Source organism: Manis pentadactyla, chromosome 6, assembly GCF_030020395.1.
Source record: "Manis pentadactyla isolate mManPen7 chromosome 6, mManPen7.hap1, whole genome shotgun sequence".
Taxonomy (NCBI): Eukaryota; Metazoa; Chordata; class Mammalia; order Pholidota; family Manidae; genus Manis; species Manis pentadactyla.
This window is the reverse complement of record NC_080024.1, coordinates 7,016,808-7,035,866: the sequence shown is the minus strand read 5'-3', so window position 1 is coordinate 7,035,866 and position 19,059 is coordinate 7,016,808. Positions and strand designations below refer to the sequence as shown.

The 19,059-nt window shown below is 57.5% G+C and overlaps 2 protein-coding genes across 15 annotated transcripts; both read left to right on the top strand.

The window, feature by feature from the left end:
- The first annotated feature begins 4 nt into the window (after positions 1 to 4).
- Positions 5 to 8,117, top strand: CHRND (cholinergic receptor nicotinic delta subunit). 3 transcript variants are annotated; one of them, XM_036912008.2, is made up of 12 exons: positions 5 to 557; positions 824 to 969; positions 1,394 to 1,438; positions 1,910 to 2,019; positions 2,122 to 2,277; positions 2,494 to 2,603; positions 3,429 to 3,629; positions 4,850 to 4,961; positions 5,064 to 5,178; positions 6,015 to 6,219; positions 6,309 to 6,427; positions 7,172 to 8,117. In XM_036912008.2, the coding sequence occupies exons 1-12, from the start codon at positions 5 to 7 to the stop codon at positions 7,352 to 7,354; spliced, it is 2,055 nt and encodes a 684-aa protein (XP_036767903.2). In that variant the 3' UTR covers positions 7,355 to 8,117. The 3 variants fall into 3 exon arrangements, with proteins under 3 accessions (XP_036767903.2, XP_036767910.2, XP_036767918.2); XM_036912015.2 differs by lacking the exons at positions 5 to 557; positions 824 to 969; positions 1,394 to 1,438 and having other exon boundaries at positions 1,938 to 2,005; XM_036912023.2 differs by lacking the exons at positions 5 to 557; positions 824 to 969; positions 1,394 to 1,438; positions 2,494 to 2,603; positions 3,429 to 3,629 and having other exon boundaries at positions 1,938 to 2,019.
- A 3,119-nt stretch (positions 8,118 to 11,236) lies between these two features.
- On the top strand, positions 11,237 to 17,659 carry CHRNG (cholinergic receptor nicotinic gamma subunit). Of its 12 annotated transcripts, none has more exons than XM_057503425.1 (12): positions 11,423 to 11,829; positions 12,270 to 12,409; positions 12,643 to 12,687; positions 12,888 to 12,997; positions 13,610 to 13,765; positions 14,538 to 14,635; positions 14,950 to 15,150; positions 15,373 to 15,445; positions 15,650 to 15,764; positions 16,472 to 16,688; positions 16,897 to 17,030; positions 17,338 to 17,659. In XM_057503425.1, the coding sequence occupies exons 1-12, from the start codon at positions 11,511 to 11,513 to the stop codon at positions 17,509 to 17,511; spliced, it is 1,782 nt and encodes a 593-aa protein (XP_057359408.1). In that variant the 5' UTR covers positions 11,423 to 11,510; the 3' UTR covers positions 17,512 to 17,659. The 12 variants fall into 12 exon arrangements, 8 of the variants coding, with proteins under 8 accessions (XP_057359408.1, XP_057359407.1, XP_057359412.1 ...); XM_057503424.1 differs by having other exon boundaries at positions 14,936 to 15,150; positions 15,373 to 15,440; XM_057503429.1 differs by having other exon boundaries at positions 11,425 to 11,829; positions 15,403 to 15,445.
- Positions 17,660 to 19,059: the final 1,400 nt, after the last annotated feature.

The following is a 19,059-nucleotide window of genomic DNA, read 5'->3' as shown; positions in this document are numbered from 1 at the left end:
ATTTATGATCTACAGAGGCAACTCTGGAGCTTTCTTGGTATGGGAACCAGGTGGGTGGACGTTAGATCTCCAGGGGTGTGGCCCAGGCAAGCCCCAGCTTCCAGAAGCAGTTGGCAGAGGTTACTGGAGAGGGGCTGCAAAACCCCCCATCTCAGACACCTGTCTGCCTCCCAAGAAATGGCAGCAGCTGGCCCGCCTGTCACCACTCCCCTGGGGTGGTACGTTACTGCCAGTGCTGCCCCATTGCTCTTCTGGAGAGTCCCAGCCTGGCATCTTTGTCTTGTGTCCTTGGGCTCCTGCCCTGCTGGCCAGTCCCTGTCCCCACCCCCTTGACACCTGCTCTGGGTTTTCTATCCTGAAGCAGAGGCTAGAGGTGTCAGATTGCGTTTCCGGCTGCCTCTTCCCTTCACCACCCACCCCCACCCTGCACCTGTCCCCTCTCCCACCCACATTCCCCAACCCTGCAGACAAGAGGGGCAGATGCAAGACACAGTCGGAGGGAAGGATGGAGGGGCCTGGGTTGACGTTGGGGCTGCTGGCCACCCTGGTCGTGTGTGGTAAGAATGGACATCACCCCACCCTGAGGAGGCCCTCAGGATGCCACCGAGTCTCCATTGCATGGTGCCCTCCTGCCCCTCCTAGCATCAGACCCAGCTCCGCATGCCCACCACCATTTCTCCCCAGAGGGGCTGACCACCAGGACCCTGCTCCTGGAGAGGGTTGGATCCCCCTGCTAGGCCAGTCACAGGGCCCCGCAGGACCCCAGGGCAGCTTCCTTCCTGGGCCCCCTCCCAGCATCTGTCCTGTCCCTGTCCCTCCCCAGGCAGCTGGGGCCTGAACGAGGAGGAGCGGCTGATCCGGCACCTGTTTGAGGAGAAGGGCTACAACAAGGAGATCCGGCCTGCAGCGCACAGAGAGGACAGTGTGGAGGTCTCGCTGGCCCTCACGCTCTCCAATCTCATCTCCCTGGTGAGAGGCCCCTCCGTGGGGGGGCTGGGGAAGGGAGAGCATGGACAGTGTCCCGGAAGCCTGGTTGTCTTGCAGACTAGGATGGCCATGGAGGAAGTTCAGGGCTTTTCCAAACAGCCCACGGTGGCTCTTCCTGCCAGGAAACGTGCTCCAGCCATTTTCCATGCCCTGCACCCCCACTCCCTCCAGCTTCGGCTCCAGGTGCCTCATTATCACACCCATGACACACGTCAGAGGTCGTGTGCCCTCCCTGCTCCGTGGTCTGCCCACCCACTCCTGACTGTGCAGGCTTGGGTCAGGAGTCTGGTCGGGCCAGTTGCCAGGGTTTCCCCTGGGCGGCACCTGGCAGTAGGTGCCTGGTGAATGTGTGCAGATGAAAGAACGCGGCAGGCCCCTGGGGGACAGCCTTCCTGTTTGATTACAGAAAGAAGTTGAGGAGACCCTCACCACTAACGTGTGGATTGAGCATGTAAGTAGAACACCCCAGTGGGAGCCGGGGGATGAGGGTGCAGGGCCCAGGCTCCCTGTGCTTGGAGATTTCCAGCCTATCTCAGACACTGTCTTCCAGGCCTCTGCTCTGTCCTGCCTACAGAGAAACTCAGGTCCACCACCTTTGTGTGGATTAGGATTCTTCCCTCTCTGGGAAGACTGTCACAGTATCCTGACTTTATTAGAAGACACTCTTCTGCCACCTGTCAGAAGGTCATAATACAGACATGAGTCTTCTATGTCCACAGTGGAAATATGCTCCCTTAGTTGTGCAGTGTGCATCCTACACAGATGTATGTGACAGTTCTGAGTCCCCACTCTGTACACGCATCCCCCAGACTCCTTGGATACAGTTCCCCGGCCCTGTCCAATCTTCCGCCGGGGAACTGGGGGCATGGGGAAACCTGAACAACAGCAGAGCCCACTGCTGACACACCTCCCGGGCTCCCAGGTCTGGATAGACAGCCGGCTGCAGTGGGATGCCGAAGACTTTGGGAACATCACCGTCCTGCGCCTGCCCCCAGACATGCTGTGGCTCCCAGAAATTGTGCTGGAGAACAAGTTGAGTCACAGTCCTTGGCCTCCCCTCCCTTCTCTGCCTCCTCCTCCCTGCCAGTTCCAAGCTGGCTGGTGCTCACTGTGGCCCTTGTCCCTGTCCCCCAGCAATGATGGCTCCTTCCAGATCTCCTATGCCTGCAACGTGCTCCTCTCTCCCTCGGGCTCTGTGTACTGGCTGCCGCCTGCCATCTTCCGCTCCTCTTGTCCCATCTCCGTCACCTACTTCCCCTTCGACTGGCAGAACTGCTCTCTCAAGTTCAGGTACACCCACTTCTCCAGCCACCCCTCACCCCAGGGCACCCTGCCGGGGCCGAGGAAGGTAAATGAAGCACCCTTAGCAGAAGCCCCTGCCCCGCCCTGGGTAGAGTGCCCTCCCCAACAGTGGCCCCTCCACCAGGAACCTCCTGTACTAGCCCTTCCCCTCGCCGCATCCCCAGCCTGTGGCTGAGGACCACCCTCTGCCCGCTGCACCCCTAGTTCGCTCAAGTACACAGCCAAGGAGATCACCCTGAGCCTGAAGCAGGATGAAGAAGGGGGCCGCCTCTACCCCGTGGAGTGGATCATCATCGACCCCGAGGGCTTCACAGGTGCCCGGAACAGCAGCTGTTGGCTGGGCAGGCCCCTCAGACACATCTCCATGGTACAGTCACACTGACAGCTGGGACACAGACACACAGGTACACGGACACGCAGGGCAACAGACAGGACACACACAGGCTCTCATAGTCACCGACACGAATCCAGCACACTGGAAGGCAGAGAAGCCCAACAGGGGGCAGGGACTGTGTCTCCAAGGCAGAGACGGAGGGGTGCCCGTGCCCTGTGCCCACCCCACCCAAAGCCAGAGACCCTTCTGGGTCTGAGCAGGGTCCCTGGGGCTGGACGTGGCTGACAGATGGATGTGGAAAGGGTGGCTCATCTTTCTGTCCCTGGAGAGCACAGGGGTGCAGTTGGGGCTTTGGCCATCACCCCAAATGTGTCACTCCCATCCTTTATCTGTGGCCAGGCTCAGCTCTTTCATGGGGCCCCCACCACAGGCCACTGTCCTTCAGAGAAGACCACAGCCCGCTGGTCCCAAGGCTGGTACCTCGCATGGGCGTGGGCATGGGGTTCTTATTCTCTCTTGCTTTCTTACCCAAGACTTCTTATTCGAACCAATATATGGCCTCCGATTCTATTTTCTCCAAGGAGAAAAAAAGATCAATCCCAGAGGAAAATTTCTCCCTTGCAGACTGCAACCTCCACCCCAACACCCAGGGAAAGACACGTACACACAGAATCCTTCTCTGGGCCCTGCAGGCAGGCCTGGCTGTGCTTCTGGGAGCTCACCCCACCCAGCCCCTCATCCCATCCCCAAGGTCCCCCGAGGCCTCCAGAGGCCAGACCCCAAGATGTCCATGTGCTGCCCTCAGAGAACGGGGAGTGGGAGATAGTGCACCGGCCGGCCAGGATCAACGTAGACCCCAGTGCCCCGCTGGACAGTCGCAACCGCCAGGATGTCACCTTCTACCTCATCATCCGCCGCAAGCCGCTCTTCTACGTCATCAACATCCTGGTGCCCTGTGTGCTCATCTCCTTCATGATCAACCTGGTCTTCTACCTGCCGGCCGACAGTGAGCCTCAGCGCCAGTCCCCAGCTCCCAGCCCGCCTGGGGCAGCCTCTCCCCGTCCGTGAGGACACCGAGCACCCGCTGCCTCGGCCCTGCCCCTCACTTCCTTCTAGGAGCCACAGGGGGCTCACCACTCCTGGGGCTCCCTGCCCAGGGCCCGGGCATGTGGAGCACAAGGGGAGCCGTGGGGAGGGCTGGTGACCCTGTCCAGCATCCCCAAATGGACAGGGTCCCTGGGGCGTTCTCTCCCTCTCGGACCCTGCTTGGCCTCTCACGGTGGGCTTCCCAAAGACCCTAGGGAGATTCACCAGACTGTCCCTCTGTCAGGGCAAAGGTCAGGTCTGTGTGGTCACCATGAGTAACTGTGGGCCTGGCACACCAGAGGCCATCAACCATGACCCACTGGGTGGAGAGTGGGATCTCTAGAAGCCAGGGCGTGGGGGATATAATGCGCTCACCTGGTTGTAGAAGGGCATGTGTAGTCCGTGCTCACTTGCCTCCAGAATGGTGTCAGAATGTTTACCATGAGCAGGGCACCATGAGTTCCTGAGACACACGCAGCCCAGGCCCTGCCGCTGGCAGATGTGGTGGGCGCGGTAGGACTCGGAGCGTGCCTGAGGGGTGGCAGGATGGGAATGGTTTCCTGCAGGAGGCAGCGCTTGAGCTGGAGACGGGTCGGGAGGGGCCGTGCAGATCCAGAGGCTGTGGCCCTGAGATCACCGCGGTCACTGCGCAGTGTGCTCAGGAGCTCAGCTGGGAAGCGCAGGGCCGTGCTGGGCAGGGGTCCCTGGGTGAAGGGATAGGAACCAGGGTATTATCCTGGTGCTAGGGGGATGCCCTGTGGCTAGCTGTGCAGGGGAGGGACACACACAGGTCTGTGACTGTAAGAGGGCTGAACTGCAGGGGTCTGGCTAACATGATAGCTGGGATTCTCATGACACTGGTGTCAGGCAGAGTGATGAGCGAGCATTTAACACACACTCTCTCACTTCATCCTCACAATATTTAAAAGTTGAGAAAACTGAGGCACAGAGAGGTTATGCTACTTGCCCAAGATAACCCAGCAGGTAAATGGCAGAGCCAGATTACCACCCAGGTGCTCTAATTCCAAAGCCCATGATATTAATCAGGACACCACAGCATTGCCAACAGTGGAGCAGGGGCTGCGGCGGGACCTCCTGGGTCCAAGGCCAGAGGTCGCAGCTAAGTCCGGGCTCCCCCAGGTGGTGAGAAGACATCAATGGCCATCGCAGTGCTCTTGGCCCAGTCTGTCTTCCTGCTGCTCATCTCCAAGCGGCTGCCCCCCACATCCATGGCCATCCCCCTCATTGGCAAGTGAGTGCTGGCCCACCCCACCACAACCCCCCAACACATGCCACCCTCCGTGCCCCTGCCATGCCACTCCCTGGGGGCTCCAGGCCGAGTGTGTGCCCACAGGTTCCTGCTCTTCGGCATGGTGCTGGTGACCGTGGTCGTGGTGGTCTGCGTCATCGTGCTCAACATCCACTTTCGCACACCCAGCACCCACGTGCTGTCCGAAGGGGTCAAGAAGGTGAGGGTTCTCAACAGGCAAGACCTGGAACTTGTCCAGATGCCCCTGTACAGAAGAACGAGGAGCCACACGCAGGATGCTCATTCAGGGTGCCACCCTGCTGTGCGAAAGCGCCGGTAGGTGCTACCCATGCCTGCAAGGATGACTCCCAGGAGTAGTGATCCATGAAAGATGCCAGACACAGGAGAGCACAGACCACGCACCTTCCTTCCTATGAAGTTCAAGGAAGGGCGAAGGCAGTCTTTAGTGAGAGAAGTCAGGATTGGGGTTACCTCCCAGGATGGGTAGCAACCGATGGGGGGCGGAGAGGGTATGACTGAACTCCTTTGGCATCATGTTGGATATCTTATCTGGGTGGTGTTTACGCAGTTGAATGCATCTGTAAAGGTTTGTCTTGCTATGTTCTTAAGGTTTCCTCATTCTACTGTATGCTTTACTGCCACTAAAAAGAAGTGAGGAATGTGGGGTGAGGGTACCCGGGAGAGGGCTGTCCTTGCCTCTTGGCCACTGCAGGGCTACCTGGCTGTTCTGGAGCAGCTAACGGTAGTTAGCAACTTTTTTGACTTTTAAGCATTTGAAGTACAGAGCTAAACTTTTAGGGCATTTTTCTTTTTTGTTTTCATGTATAATTAATTTTCAACAAAGGAGTAGTGCTCTGTGCTGTGAGCAGTAGGGAGAGTTGAAAGCCCCCCCAGTGTAGGGGATCAGGGGACTAAATGACAGTGTCAGACAGGGGAGCACTTTGTGGCTGCCAGGAATGGAGTCACAGATGTTTGCATGTGTGAAGGTGACCCGTGTTTGTAAAATGGCCTTCCTGTGTCCCCAACATGCCGCAGCTCTTCCTGGAGACCCTGCCCGAGTTCTTACACATGTCTCGCCCAGCGGAGGACGGGCCAAGCCCCGGGGCCCTGGTTAGGAGGAGCAGCTCCCTGGGCTATATCTCCAAGGCTGAAGAGTACTTCTCACTCAAGTCCCGAAGTGACCTCATGTTCGAGAAGCAGTCAGAGCGGCACGGGCTAGCCCAGCGCCTCACCACTGCACGTGGGTCCCTGGTGGCCTGGGGTTTGGCTCATGCATGGGAAGTGTGGTGTGGGCAGGCCTCATGCTCATCTCTGGCCTGGCATCCATAGGCCGGCCCCCAGCAGGCTCTGAGCAGGCCCAGCAGGACCTCTTCAGCCAACTGAAGCCAGCTGTGGATGGGGCCAACTTTATCGTCAACCACATGAGAGACCAGAATAATTACAACGATGTGAGTAGCCACAGGGTTGCCATGTATAGGTGTTCAAGTAGTGCACTGATCAAGTGGACACATGCCAACTTAGATGAAGAAGGTCATAACGGGTACAGATTCCAGGCCCCCCCAGGGAGGGAGAGCCCTGCCTAGAACCCCATAGCAGCACATGGCAGGCACACAGCTCTGCCCTGTTGGGGCCACATTGTTGACGTCCTTATTATCTCTTCTTTCTCCCAGCTGCCAATCATTTTCTGTCCATATTCAACTCCAAGTCTGATACTCCAGACACACCCAGACATTTAAAAGGCAGCCTTATATGGTTGTTTAATATTATACAACTTTAAAAATCCTCTCTGGAGAAAGGGGTACCTTTCTGCAGTCTGCATATGGGTGAGCAGCTGCCCTGAGTGGCCGAGAGGGCTGAGGAGGGTGGAGAGGGGCCTGTCCATCTTCCACTGTCCCTGAGAGTCCTGGTGGTCCCAGCTCCTCCCCAGCTCCTGGAGCCCTGCAGTGCCATGAGGAGGGAGGCTGTGGCCCTGCTCTCTCTCTCCTGAACGGACAAAATGACCAGCCCTGCCTGTGGCTGGAGGGGGGCTGGGCCCTTGCTGAGAATGAGCTGGCTTGTCCCGTCTACTGCAAGCCTGAGGTGGCCCCCGAAGATGCACCGAAGCCATGCTTCTGGCCCCGGGCCCCGGCTTGGAGCATGGGTCTGTGGTTTGAGGCCTTCCTCTACCCACTCTCTCCGTCCCCCTTCCCCAGGAGAAGGAGTGCTGGAACCAGGTGGCCCGCACAGTGGACCGACTCTGCCTGTTTGTGGTGACGCCCATCATGGTGGTGGGCACAGCCTGGATCTTCCTGCAGGGCACCTACAACCAGCCTCCACCCCAGCCTTTCCCTGGGGACCCCTTCTCCTACCAGGAGCAGGATAAACGTTTCATCTAGACTGAGCCTGCCCTGCCCGGCCTGGCCCGGCTCCCAGGGCAGCTTCTGGAGGCTTGACCCCAGGGGGTCTTGCAAGCCTGGGGAGAGACGAACTGGACTTCACTGAAAGCCTGGGAGAAGCCCACTCATCCACAGTGGTTCCTCTGCAGATAAAAGCAGGACCCACCAACTAGGTTGAGAACGGACATCACGGGGGGTGGGGCAGGATGACCCGGGGCAAGGCAGGAGCTCAGGGGCCAGAGAGGATGCCACTCAGGCTGGCCTTTTGTGGGTAAGGAAGCCAGAGTCCTCTCCTTGCCTGCCCCCGCCCCCAGGTGGGCGTAGAGCAAGTAGGATCCTGTGCCTTTATTTCCAGCCTCTCCCACCAAGCCCTTAGCCTCAGCTCAGGCTTCTGAGGTCCCCCCTGGAACCGAGGCTGGGGATGCTCCTTAAGGAAGGAGGCTCCTTAGGGAAGGAAGATTTGGGCCGAGGTGGAAGCCACAGGGTTGGAGAATGGCCTTCCCCAGCCCTTTCTGCTTTGACCACTCTGTCTGGGTCTGTCAGGGAAACTGAGGTTTGGGGTGGAAGGGTTAGGCTCAGCATCCACAAAGCCAGGGGTCAGTCTGTCAACCTCAGGTCACATGCATGATCCTAGAGCCCAGAACTTAGGCCTTCCCCAGGAATATCCCCTGGGCACCTACTGTCCTTCCCAAAGTAGGCTTTCCATGCAATGTTTGGGACATAGTTATACAAAAAATTATTCTGTGTTTATCTGAAGTTCGAATTTACCTGGATATTCCGCATTTTTATTTTCTAAATTTGGCAACTCTACCCCAAAGGGAGCTCCTACCAGTCTTATCCTAAGGACCAAAGCCTGAGGCCATAGGAGCTGGGAGCCACGGCAGCCCACCCCACCCCCCAAAGATGGCCCCAGTGATCCCCGCCTCCTGGCACTGACACCCATGTAAGTCCCCTCCCACACTGCACCAGGTGGGTCTGTGTCGTCAGTAGGAGGCAGAAGTGATGGAGTGTCGCTTCTGAGGCTGTTATAAAAGACACTGCAGCCCTTCCCTCATTCCCTCTCTCAGTTGGATCCCTCACTCAGGGAGGTCAGGGGACATGATGAGCGGCCCTACAGGGAGGCCCACAGAGTGAGGAACTGAGGCCTCCTGCCCACAGCGACATGAGTGACCCTGCAGGTGGATCCTCCAGCCCCACCGGGGCCTTCAGATGAGATCACAACTCTGGTCAATGTCTTGTCTGCAGCCCCATGAAGTCCCTGAGGCAGGACCACCCAGCTCAGGCACTCCTGCATTCCTGACCCTCAGGAAATGTGTGAGATCATAAATGCTTGTTGTTTTAAGAGACAAAGTTTGGGGACACTAGCAATGGAACCTTGGGTGAGCCACTCCTCATCTTGCAGCTTCATTTTTTTAATTTGCCAAATGTGTCTATACTAAGTCCAGCTCATGGGGTGTTATGAAAATTGAATTTTCTAGTAAGTGCAAGGTACTTAACTGTGTCCTACAAATTTAAGGGGTGGTTATGTAACTCATTCCTCATTTGTGAGCCTGAGTCGCAGAGGACAGGCCTGCAACGGTCTCCCGCATCCAAGCCCGACTGTTGACAGAGAGGATTGAAGCAGGTGCAGAAGGCCCAAGTATTCACATCCTTGATGTACAGGCTTCATCTTCAGAGCTCAACCCACTTCCCTCAGAAGGAATCAGTGATCTCATTAGCTCAGTTACCCTTTGGCTTCACAGGAAGCTGGCCCCTGTGGGTGTGACTTCTTGGAGAGGAAGGAGAGAGTTCCACGGAGGGCCTGAATTGGACCCCTCAGCCTCTGTCATTGCTTCTCTCTGCCACACGGTGGTGCCCTGTTGGCAGTAGGTCCCATATGGTCTAGCTGCCAGGAGAATCCGTTGGGTCAGGGCCTGCTCAGGTGGCAGTGGATCTTCCAGAGAAGGCAACACAGAATGCCACATCCGAATGAGTGTGCCTCTTGTGCAGGTTCCCAGGGTCACAGAGGGTCTGCAGCAGCACCAGTCCTCCAGCACTCCAGCCCCAGGGCGCTGTCAGGACTGGCCCACTCTCGGGGCGACATGGAACTCTGTCTCCTTCCTCTCCAAGAAGTCACACCCTTTGGGGCCAGCTTCCTGGGAGGCCAAAGGGGAACTCTTCTCCCCAGGCCCTCAGGACTACCTACCCTCTTTCAAAGGCAATAAATCTATTAGGAGTGCACTGGGCTGCAAGGAACAGAAAACCCAAAGAACCTAGGTTTAAACAAATAAGGTTCCCTCTTTGTCACATAATAAGAACCACAAAGCAGTGACTGCCACACCGGCTCAGCTGTCCCACAAAGCTGTCAGGAACCCGGGCTCTGCGCCCCCTGCCCAGCCCCCCTCCTTAGCAGGTTGGCCTTGTCCTCATGCTTGTCGCCCCAGGTTGCAGGCTGACTGTCACAGGTCCACACTTCACATTTAAGTTCAAGGCAGGAAAGGGGCGGCCCTTTCTGACCCCTTTTATCAGGAAGCAAAAGTTTTCCCCTGAAGCCCCTCTGCTGACTTCTACAGACATCCCATTAGTCGGGAGGCTATCCAATGGCCACCCCTCTCTACAAGGGAACTAGAAAATGAGCATTTCACTCTTCCAGCCTCTAGAGAAGGTGGAGGGGAGCAGTTATTAGATAATGAATGGTATCCATAGAAGCTTTTCTCCTAATGGGTCCCATACCTCTCCTCCAAACCACTCCAGTGCAGAAATCCCCACTCCTCCTCCTGAGATGAACTGCACTCCGGGAGGATTTCTCAGCCTCTCTCCCAGAGCAGAGAGAAAGGGAGGAAATGGCAATGTAAATCTCATACTCAGAAAGGTGGCAAAATTCCTGTCAGAGGGAAGTTACCTTCCATCATCTTCCTTTCCCGCCAGACATCTACAGGGAAGGTGAAGGGAAAGTCAGACACGCTGGAGCATCAGCCGGACCACCTGTGCCTGGGGCATGGCAGGATGGGCGTGGGGGGTGGATAGGTGGTCCATTATTTAGCAGAAGGCATTAATGATCTTTGGTAAAGTGTGGTCTTAGAGAGGAGTACAGAGGGGGAGAGATACTGTTCTGTAAAATGGGTGAGGGAATTGAGTCTGGGGGCACAGAGAGCAGAATGGGGAGAAGGGGCTGACTTGATAAACTCCAGGAAAAATGAGCTATACACCCAGATGTGCAGTGAGTGTGGAGCTTGCAGGGGTAGCGTGGGGGCTGTCAAGGAAAACTGAGCATGGGTCCCAGAGCAGCACGAGGACAGAAACTGACAAGCAGGGGAGGCAGGTGCCACCACTACCCCTGCTCCTGAGGTCCCAGCAAGGACAGGAGAGCTTGTGGCCCCAGTGCGGGGGGCTGGGCTCTGAGCCAAGCTCATTTGGATCTCCAAGAACAGGACGTCTCGAGGGCTGACTTCTGGCTTCCTGAAATGCATTGAAATGCCGCAAACCTTATTCACTTGGGGGCAGGGGTCAAGTCCTCAAACGGTGCTTTCTCTCCAGCCCTCAGAGGCCTCCACCACCCTGTCCCCCAGTTGCTGAAGGGTAGATGGCATGTATGGGAACCTGCATTTTCTGTCTTGCCCAATTACTGGGACATTCTGAGCTGTGTTCTTGGAAGAGATGGTTAGAAGACAGGTGGCCTGAGCCCATGGCCGCAGCCGGCTGCTGGGCCCTCAGCTCCCAGATCAGCCTCAGCTCCCCTCTTCCCCCTGGCCCGAACCAAAAACCACCAAGTGGATGGAGCTTGTTTTCTGGCCCTCTGGGTTTCCTCATCCAGCTCTCCTGAGGGCCACAGCCTTGATCTTGTCTGCCTGCCCCCTGAACTGTGCACTCCCAAGAAGCTTACCTCTGCCTACGTGCCCTCGGGCCTGCCACGTGCTGGGGACTCCCTAAGTGTGGATGACTGATAAATACTGAAGAGCCTCTATGCAGGGCCTGTCCTATACCCAACATCCCTGAGTTCTAGAACTTACTCAGTCGCCTTCCTTCAAACCTCACCAGGCCCATGTCCCACACCTCAGAGACTGGGAGGACCCTGACCTGGCGCCCTAATCTGCGTTAAGGTGTCAAAGCCTGGGGGTCATGATCTATCTTTTCCATAGGCTTTACCCGCCAGTGTCCTGGCCCAGTGGGGTGACCCATGAAGATACTAAGCTGGTGGGACAGGTTTGGGGTCCTCATCCACGTCACAGAGAAACTCAGGTACCAAACATGCTTTCCCAACAGCCTTCACACTTCCTCAAATCCTGACCCGCAGGACCAGAGCAGGAAGAGGGAGCCTGCGTCAGGGCCCTTCCTCAGCACCCTGCCCTCTCCCCGACACGCGGCTGCCCCTGGCTGCACCCTCAGCCCCCAGCTGGAACACGGATGGAGGGCTGGGACGGTTGAGTCTGAGTGGGGATGGAGACTGGACAGGCTCCGCTGGGGCAAAAGGGGCCCCTCTGCCCTCCCCAGCCCAGGTAACCTGAGCTCGGCATTGTGTCCATCCTCGAACAGCTGACATTGCTGCGGTCAGACAGCTGGTGGGGCTGGGCTGCCTGGCCAGGCGGGCTGGGGTGTGAGCTGTTACATGAGACGGAGAGTCTGTGTCTGTGCCCCAGACCTGGGAAGCTACAGCCCCAGCTCATCACTGCAGAGAGCTGTGGCGCCATGCACGGGGGCCAGCGGCTGCTGCTCCTGCCCCTGCTGGCTATCAGCCTGGGTGTGGACACAGGGGGTCGGGGCCAGGGTGGGGGAGCCCTGGAGTAGGGGCCCAAGGCCTCAGCGGGTAGAGGTGTAGAAGGCTACTGAAGCCTGCCCCCCACCCCCAGCTCCCTGCTTCTCCACATCACTCCCTCCTGTGGCCTCCCCCTCGCCCTGCCTCAGCCCTGGCCCCCAGGCTCATCACTGCCCGTTGCAGGAGCCCAGGGCAGGAACCAGGAGGAACGTCTGCTCTCAGACCTGATGCTCAACTACAACCCGCACCTGAGGCCAGCCGAGCGCGATTCGGACGTGGTCAATGTCAGCCTGAAGCTCACCCTCACCAACCTCATCTCCTTGGTGAGCCACAGGCCTGCAGGACGGCTGGGGAGGAGAGGACCAGCGCACACAGCCTCCCGGGACCTGCTGGGGAGCGGAAGCAGCCAGGAGAGGGAAGGGCCCCACAGGGGAGAGGGAGGGTGGAGCTGGAAAACTCCCGTGGGGTGTCTTCCGGGGCCCAATAGTAGTCTACAGGGACTAACATCTGGGGAGGGCAAGTGATACAGGCTTAGCCCTCTGTTCTGCACCCCTAGAATGAGCGAGAGGAGGCCCTCACCACCAATGTCTGGATAGAAATGGTGAGAGGCCCCCTGCTGCCCTCTTTCCCACTATCAGGCCACCCATGCTCGGACCACAAGGCCCTGAGGGCTGCCTCTCCTGCCTTCCCTGTGCCCCCGCCCCCCACCCCTGCCTCTTCTGTGCCCTCTGGGCTGGACTCCAGTTCCTGGGGGTGTGGCACAGCAGAGAGTAGGGGTCTGGCAGCCTCCCTCCCCTGCAGCAATGGTGTGACTATCGTCTGCGCTGGGACCCACAAGACTACGAGGGCCTGTGGGTGCTGAGGGTGCCATCCACCATGGTGTGGCGGCCGGATGTCGTGTTGGAGAACAAGTGAGGGGTGCAGGCAAGAGTGGGGGGACCAAAGGGCCCAAGGGCAGCAGGTCAACGGGGCTTTGGGAAAAGAGGTGAACAGAGGGTGCAGACTGGGTGTGCCCCAAGGAGCTGGGGAGGACTGGACGGAGCAGGTGCCGACCGGAGGGCCCAGGGCCGGCAGCCCCGATTCTAGGCCTGGCTCCATTACCTCCCTCACCTCCGGGCTGGGATGTCTGGGCAGGCTGCTCCCCTCCCTCTAACATGGGGCTGAAGACAGCTCTTAGAGAAGCTGTCTGGAGTCAAAGAGTTAGGCATGGAAGGGCTGAGCTCCTGCTCCGGCACTGCAGGAGCTTAACAGGTATTAGCCACTATCCTGACCATCCCTGAAGAAAGCTGAAAGCAGGGGTGATGGGGTGGGCCTCAGGAGCCTGGCAGTAGGGGTGTAACAGGAGGTTGCTGCTGGGAGGGAGTGGCTCCCATGGCCAGGTGGGGACCAGGCAGGGGCAGGACAGGCTGGGACGGGTTGGTGTCCACCGCCCTAACCACATGGGACACAGGGTTAGCCTGGGGTGCAGGTCTCAGCCAAGTAGGGGCTATGAGCCCTCAGCCTGTGGCCTGGCCTGTGTGCAGTGTGGACGGCGTGTTCGAGGTGGCTCTCTACTGCAACGTGCTCGTGTCTCCTGATGGCTCCGTCTACTGGCTGCCCCCTGCCATCTTCCGTTCCTCCTGCCCTGTCTCTGTCACCTACTTCCCCTTCGACTGGCAGAACTGCTCCCTCATCTTCCAGTGAGGCCATTTATTGGGGGGTTGGGGGTGGCTGGGGATTCAGGTTGCTGCTCTAAGGTGGGCCCTGGCTGGGTGGGGTCTGAGAGGCTTCTGGCCAGGGGCCTGGCCCCATCTCTCTGGGGTCTCTGTACCTGTCTCAGGCCCAGATACCTGAAGGCGCCTACATCCTTCCTAAGTCCCAGTCCCCACTCCTCCTCCTTCACTGCCTCAGTTTCCCTACCTGTGCCCAAGGGGAGAAATTAATGACTGGGGTGGGTGAACGGGAAGGCATATGCATGCCCACAACATGAGTGCTACCCACACACACACAAGACCACTACACCCCACAGCCCTGCGGAGAGGCAGGGGCTGGTTCCGTTTCCTCTCCATAAGGGAGGGAAAGGTCTGTGTGAGAGTTTGCCCGTATTTTAGAGGAGCAGTCTTATTACAAGGAAACCTTGCAGGGAGACCCTCCTCAGCAAACAGACCCAAGAGGCACAGACACTACTTCCTTTGTTATCCATCGGCCCCTCCTGCCCTGGAAGTAGTGGGAGGGAGAGACACAGTGGCCCCGGGCTCTTGGCGCTGAGCCAGAGCCTCCTGGCCCTTCGACTCTAACTTCTCTGGACCCCAAAGAGCCCAATTCCCCCCACATCTTGCTGCCAGGTTGTATAGAGTGTTGGTTGGACTCTTTGAGGCAAAACTGCCCACGGTTGCCCTCAGATCACTGTCTCTGTGACTTCATGGGTGGGTTTACACACACACATTTATCCTTTCTCTCCGTGGCTTCCAGGTCCCAGACCTACAGCACCAATGAAATCAATTTGCAGCTGAGCCAGGAAGATGGTCAGACGATCGAGTGGATTTTCATCGACCCCGAGGCCTTCACAGGTAACCTCCACCCAGGGCCCCGCTGGACCTGGCTTCAAAGGCAGAGCCAGGCCGAGATCATGCCCCCTCCCATGTAGCTCAAGATGAAAACTACAGTAAGCCATAAAATGTTTTTAAAGGCCCAATGAAGTTCTGATTTCCCACGATAATCACTCCAGCTCCGGTGGGAGGGGTCTAGTATGCAATCTCCTGCCTGTCTCCCTCCATGGTGCTCCTTTGGGCACACACTGGCTGCGCTGCTGCCGGGTCGCGTGCACTGTGGGGATCTGCCCAGCCCCCACCCCCTGGGACCCACCCCAGCCTGCTGCCTGCAGAGAACGGGGAGTGGGCCATCCGGCACCGGCCAGCCAAGATGCTGCTGGACCTTGCGGCACCAGCCGAGGAGGCGGGCCACCAGAGGGTGGTTTTCTACCTGCTCATCCAGCGCAAGCCCCTTTTCTATGTCATCAACATCATCGTGCCCTGTGTACTCATCTCTTCTGTCGCCATCCTCATCTACTTCCTGCCTGCCAAGGGTACCTGGAGCCTGTGGGAAGGGAGCCATGATCGGAAGCACAGAGGACAAGTTGGGAGGGGACAGAGTGACACTATATTCTGGGACAAGGGATACTGGGCTCTTGTAGAGTGAGGGGAGGTATCCCACGGCGGGGAGGTTGAGATTTGCTCTTAGGACCTCTTGGTCACGGGCAGCGGGTGGCCAGAAATGTACTGTCGCTATCAACGTGCTCCTGGCCCAGACCGTCTTCCTCTTCCTTGTGGCCAAGAAGGTGCCCGAGACCTCCCAGGCGGTGCCACTCATCAGCAAGTAAGGCCAGTCTTCATGCCTGCTACCCATCTCCCGTCCTTTCTTGGGAACTCCAGGCACTGCCCACCCGCCACCTCCCCACCCCCATCCTCAATGGCAGCCCCTCAGTCCAGGAGATCTGGGGGAATCAGCTGCTAAGGGTAGGGGTGGCACCTGGGAATGGAGTGCCAATAGGCCAGCCCTGCCTCCTGCCCATGCCGCTCCCGCAGGTACCTGACCTTCCTCCTGGCGGTGACCATCCTCATCGTTGTGAATGCTGTGGTTGTGCTCAATGTGTCCTTGCGGTCCCCACACACACACTCCATGGCCCGAGGGATCCGCAAGGCAAGGCCCTTCCCTGCCCCCACCAGCATCCTCCTGCTTCTCCCCTGACAACCCTGACCCTAGGCATTTACATTTGCTGCCACACTGAGTAGCAAACCTGCCCTGTGCAAATCTTGAAGCATGTGCCCAAGGGGATTTATGATAATACTGAGTGCTTACAATGTGAAAGGTGTGTTACACACACTAACTTATTTAATCTGCATAAAAGCTGAATGAAGTGGGTATTAGTGTCATCTGCATTTTACAGATGAGGAAAATAAGGCACAGAGAGGCTAAGTAGCTTATCCAAGACTGTACAACTACAAAGTGGAGGGGAGAGTTCTGCCCAGGCAGTCTGGCTCCAGGGTCTGTGTGATCAGCAGCCCAGCTGCAAAAGTCAGCTAGGGCCCTTGTTACAAATGCAGATGCCAGGGCCATGCCACATATCCTGCCCAAACTAGCAGGGGTACTGCCGAGAAACTTGTGTTGTAACAAGTGCCCGGGTGATTCTGATGTGCACGGAAGTTTGGAGATCCGGGCTCAGCATCTGGTACAGAACAGCACTGAACCAGGGACAAGCCACTGCTCCCAGCAGGCTGTCTCTGAGTCCCTGGCAGCACGAGCCCTTCATGCCAACCTCTACCTTCTGCTCTGAAGCCAACCTGGCTACCCAAATGCCCAGGTCTGTGGGCTGCGAAGCTAAGCTGCCCAGAACATCCCCTCTCCAGGTGTTCCTGCGGCTCTTGCCCCAGCTGCTGCGTATGCACATTCGCCCGCTGGCCCCAGTGGCTATGCAAGACGCCCGGCCCCGGCTACAGAATGGCTCCTCCTTGGGGTGGTCAGTCGCAGCAGGGGAGGAAGTGGCTCTCCGCCTGCCTCGCAGTGAACTCCTCTTCCGGCAGTGGCAGCGCAATGGGCTGGTGAGGGCAGCGCTGGAGAAGCTAGGTGAGGAGGGGCTGTGGTGCTGGGGACACTCCTCCCAGTGACTCCAGACGGGGAGGACTGTCTGTTGGCCAATGCACCAGGCGCAACAGATGAGTGCTGGGCGAGTGTCTAGGTTGGGGGGAGAGGGACATGGGTCCCTAAGAAGAGGCCACTTTCTCAAACGTTTCCCCTCCTTTCTACTCCCAAACCTCACCTCTCTCCTCAACAGAGAAAGGCCCAGAGCCGGGGCAGAGCCAGGAGTTGTGTGGCAGCCTGAAGCAGGCCTCGCCGGCCATCCAGGCCAGTGTGGAAGCCTGCAACGTCATTGCTCGTGCCCGGCACCAGCAGAGCCACTTTGACCGTGTAAGCCAGTCCGGGGGTGGGGTTGGCGGTTGAGTACCTGGTGAGGGACGTGGACCTGAGAAGGGGACAGGATGAGTCGGGTGGCCATGGTAGGGCAGGGGATGGAAAAAGTGGCATTGGGAATGGGGCGGGCAAGGAGCGTCAGCGCCAGGGAACCATGAAGAAGCCAGGCTGAGGCCTTGAGGTAGGTGAGAAGGGCACAAGGAGATGGAGAATGGAAGCCCGCTGGATGGCCAAGGATGGGACCGGGATCAGAGCAGGCTTGGTGTCGCGGCTAGTCATTTGATACCCTGTCTCCTGTCCTCAGGGGAACGAGGAGTGGTTCCTGGTGGGCCGCGTGCTGGACCGTGTCTGCTTCTTGGCCATGCTGTCGCTCTTTGTCTGTGGCACTGCTGGCATCTTCCTCATGGCCCACTACAACCAGGTGCCTTCGCTGCCATTCCCTGGAGACCCCCGTTCCTACCTGCCATCACCTGATTGAGCCAACCAACTTCTGTTAGCCATTGGGAGCCTTAGCTGTGTTCCACTGCTGCTGAGGTCATGAGTGTGCCCTTTGGGAAGTACCCTCCAGAGCCATGTGAGCCAACTGGCCTTGAGAAAAGCTGGGGAAATAAAAAGAGAGAGCTGGAGTCTTGGAGTGGTTGGGAACAGGCTGTGGGCAGGGCAGACTGTGAGGTCAGTATCCACGTGGCACTGGCTAGCCAGTCCTGGTGATACCCTCACTTCAGCAAATCATTATCAACTTCCGTCATTTCAGAAGCCCTAAAGACTGTGTTCTGTAAGATGTCCCCAACTAGGCAAGGTCCTATGCCTCCAAGCCTGGGTTTCCCCTCCCTTTTGCGAGTGGTCTGCAGGCTCCTAAGGGAGGGAAGTCAAGAGAGATGAGAGGTAGCAGCCAATGTTCTCTCAATAGAGGACAGCAGCCCACTCCAACTGGCATCTACCTCCCCTGGCTTCTGGGAGCTATAAGCACCTAATACCTGCACCAGTGACCATTCCATTCACATGCATTTTTTGTCATTGACCACAAAAGATTTCATAATTTTTACTATCTTTTTTTTTCATTGTTAAGAGCTCCTCGCAGCAAAACAAAGAGTCTTGACAAAAAAACAAGAGTTACTATTCTCCCATGTTTCAGATGGCCTAACTGGGGCCCAGAGTAAGAGGGGCTCCCCAGAACTGGTGGCTAAATAAGATTTGGAGTCCAAAATTCCCAACTCTGACCCAATTTTAGACACTCTAAGAAAGATTCTAGGGTCTGGATAATGGACCCCTCTCCATTCTCTTCTCAAAGACCGGGGCATTTGCACTGGTCCCCAAGGATGGTTAACATGAGGAGCAGGGAGGCTGGGAGGTCACAGGAACCCTGGGCTCTGCTTTCTGGTAGGAGATCCTGACCAGCCCCCCTGGGATCCCATTTAGGAAACAAAATGGCCAGCTGAGGTCTTCCTGGGAGAGATACATGGCCCTGCTTTAAGAGAACAAATGGGGCCCGAGTTCTGTTGGTGGCAAGACAACTTGGGCAAGTCTTTTGTGCTCCCTGAGCCTCTGTTACCTCATCTGTACACATGGGCACAGACAGTTCCTATCTACCCTTATCACAGGATCAAATGTTCAGGTGAAGGCGTTTCAAAATGTGATAGTGTCCCGTAAAGACGTGACAATGGGACATGGTGGGAGGGAGTGGAGAAAACCTCAGAAATAAGCCCTCCCCCAAGTACAGTGCTCCCGGCTTTGGAGCTGTGACCAGCAAGGTAATTTCGTTTACTCCAGCGACTGTGTCTTGAGTGCGTGGCCACTCTGTATTTGGAGCAGAGACTTAAGAGCAGGGAGGTAATTTGGTGACGGTGGCACCGTTTCTGGCTTCTGTAATGCTCTCACTAGCTTTGTCACCTAGGGTTAGTCTTTAAACTTCTCTGACTGCCTCAGGGGCGGAGATTAGCTCTGTAGCTCCTGGCACAAGTAAGCAAAGACGAACAGCAGCTACCACAGCTTGAGGGTTACTGTGTCTGGCGCCTGACACTGATTA

What these genes read in the sequence shown, in the direction of transcription:
- CHRND (XM_036912008.2), top strand. Translation starts at nt 5, where the DNA reads ATGATCTACAGAGGCAACTCTGGAGCTTTCTTGGTATGGGAACCAGGT. An exon ending in AACTGCTCTCTCAAGTTCAG is followed by an intron (nt 2,278 to 2,493) that starts GTACACCCACTT and finishes CTGCACCCCTAG; the next exon opens with TTCGCTCAAGTACACAGCCA. An exon ending in ACCAGAATAATTACAACGAT is followed by an intron (nt 6,428 to 7,171) that starts GTGAGTAGCCAC and finishes CCCCTTCCCCAG; the next exon opens with GAGAAGGAGTGCTGGAACCA.
- CHRNG (XM_057503423.1), top strand. Translation starts at nt 11,511, where the DNA reads ATGAAGATACTAAGCTGGTGGGACAGGTTTGGGGTCCTCATCCACGTC. An exon ending in GATGTCGTGTTGGAGAACAA is followed by an intron (nt 12,998 to 13,609) that starts GTGAGGGGTGCA and finishes GCCTGTGTGCAG; the next exon opens with TGTGGACGGCGTGTTCGAGG. An exon ending in AACTGCTCCCTCATCTTCCA is followed by an intron (nt 13,766 to 14,537) that starts GTGAGGCCATTT and finishes CGTGGCTTCCAG; the next exon opens with GTCCCAGACCTACAGCACCA.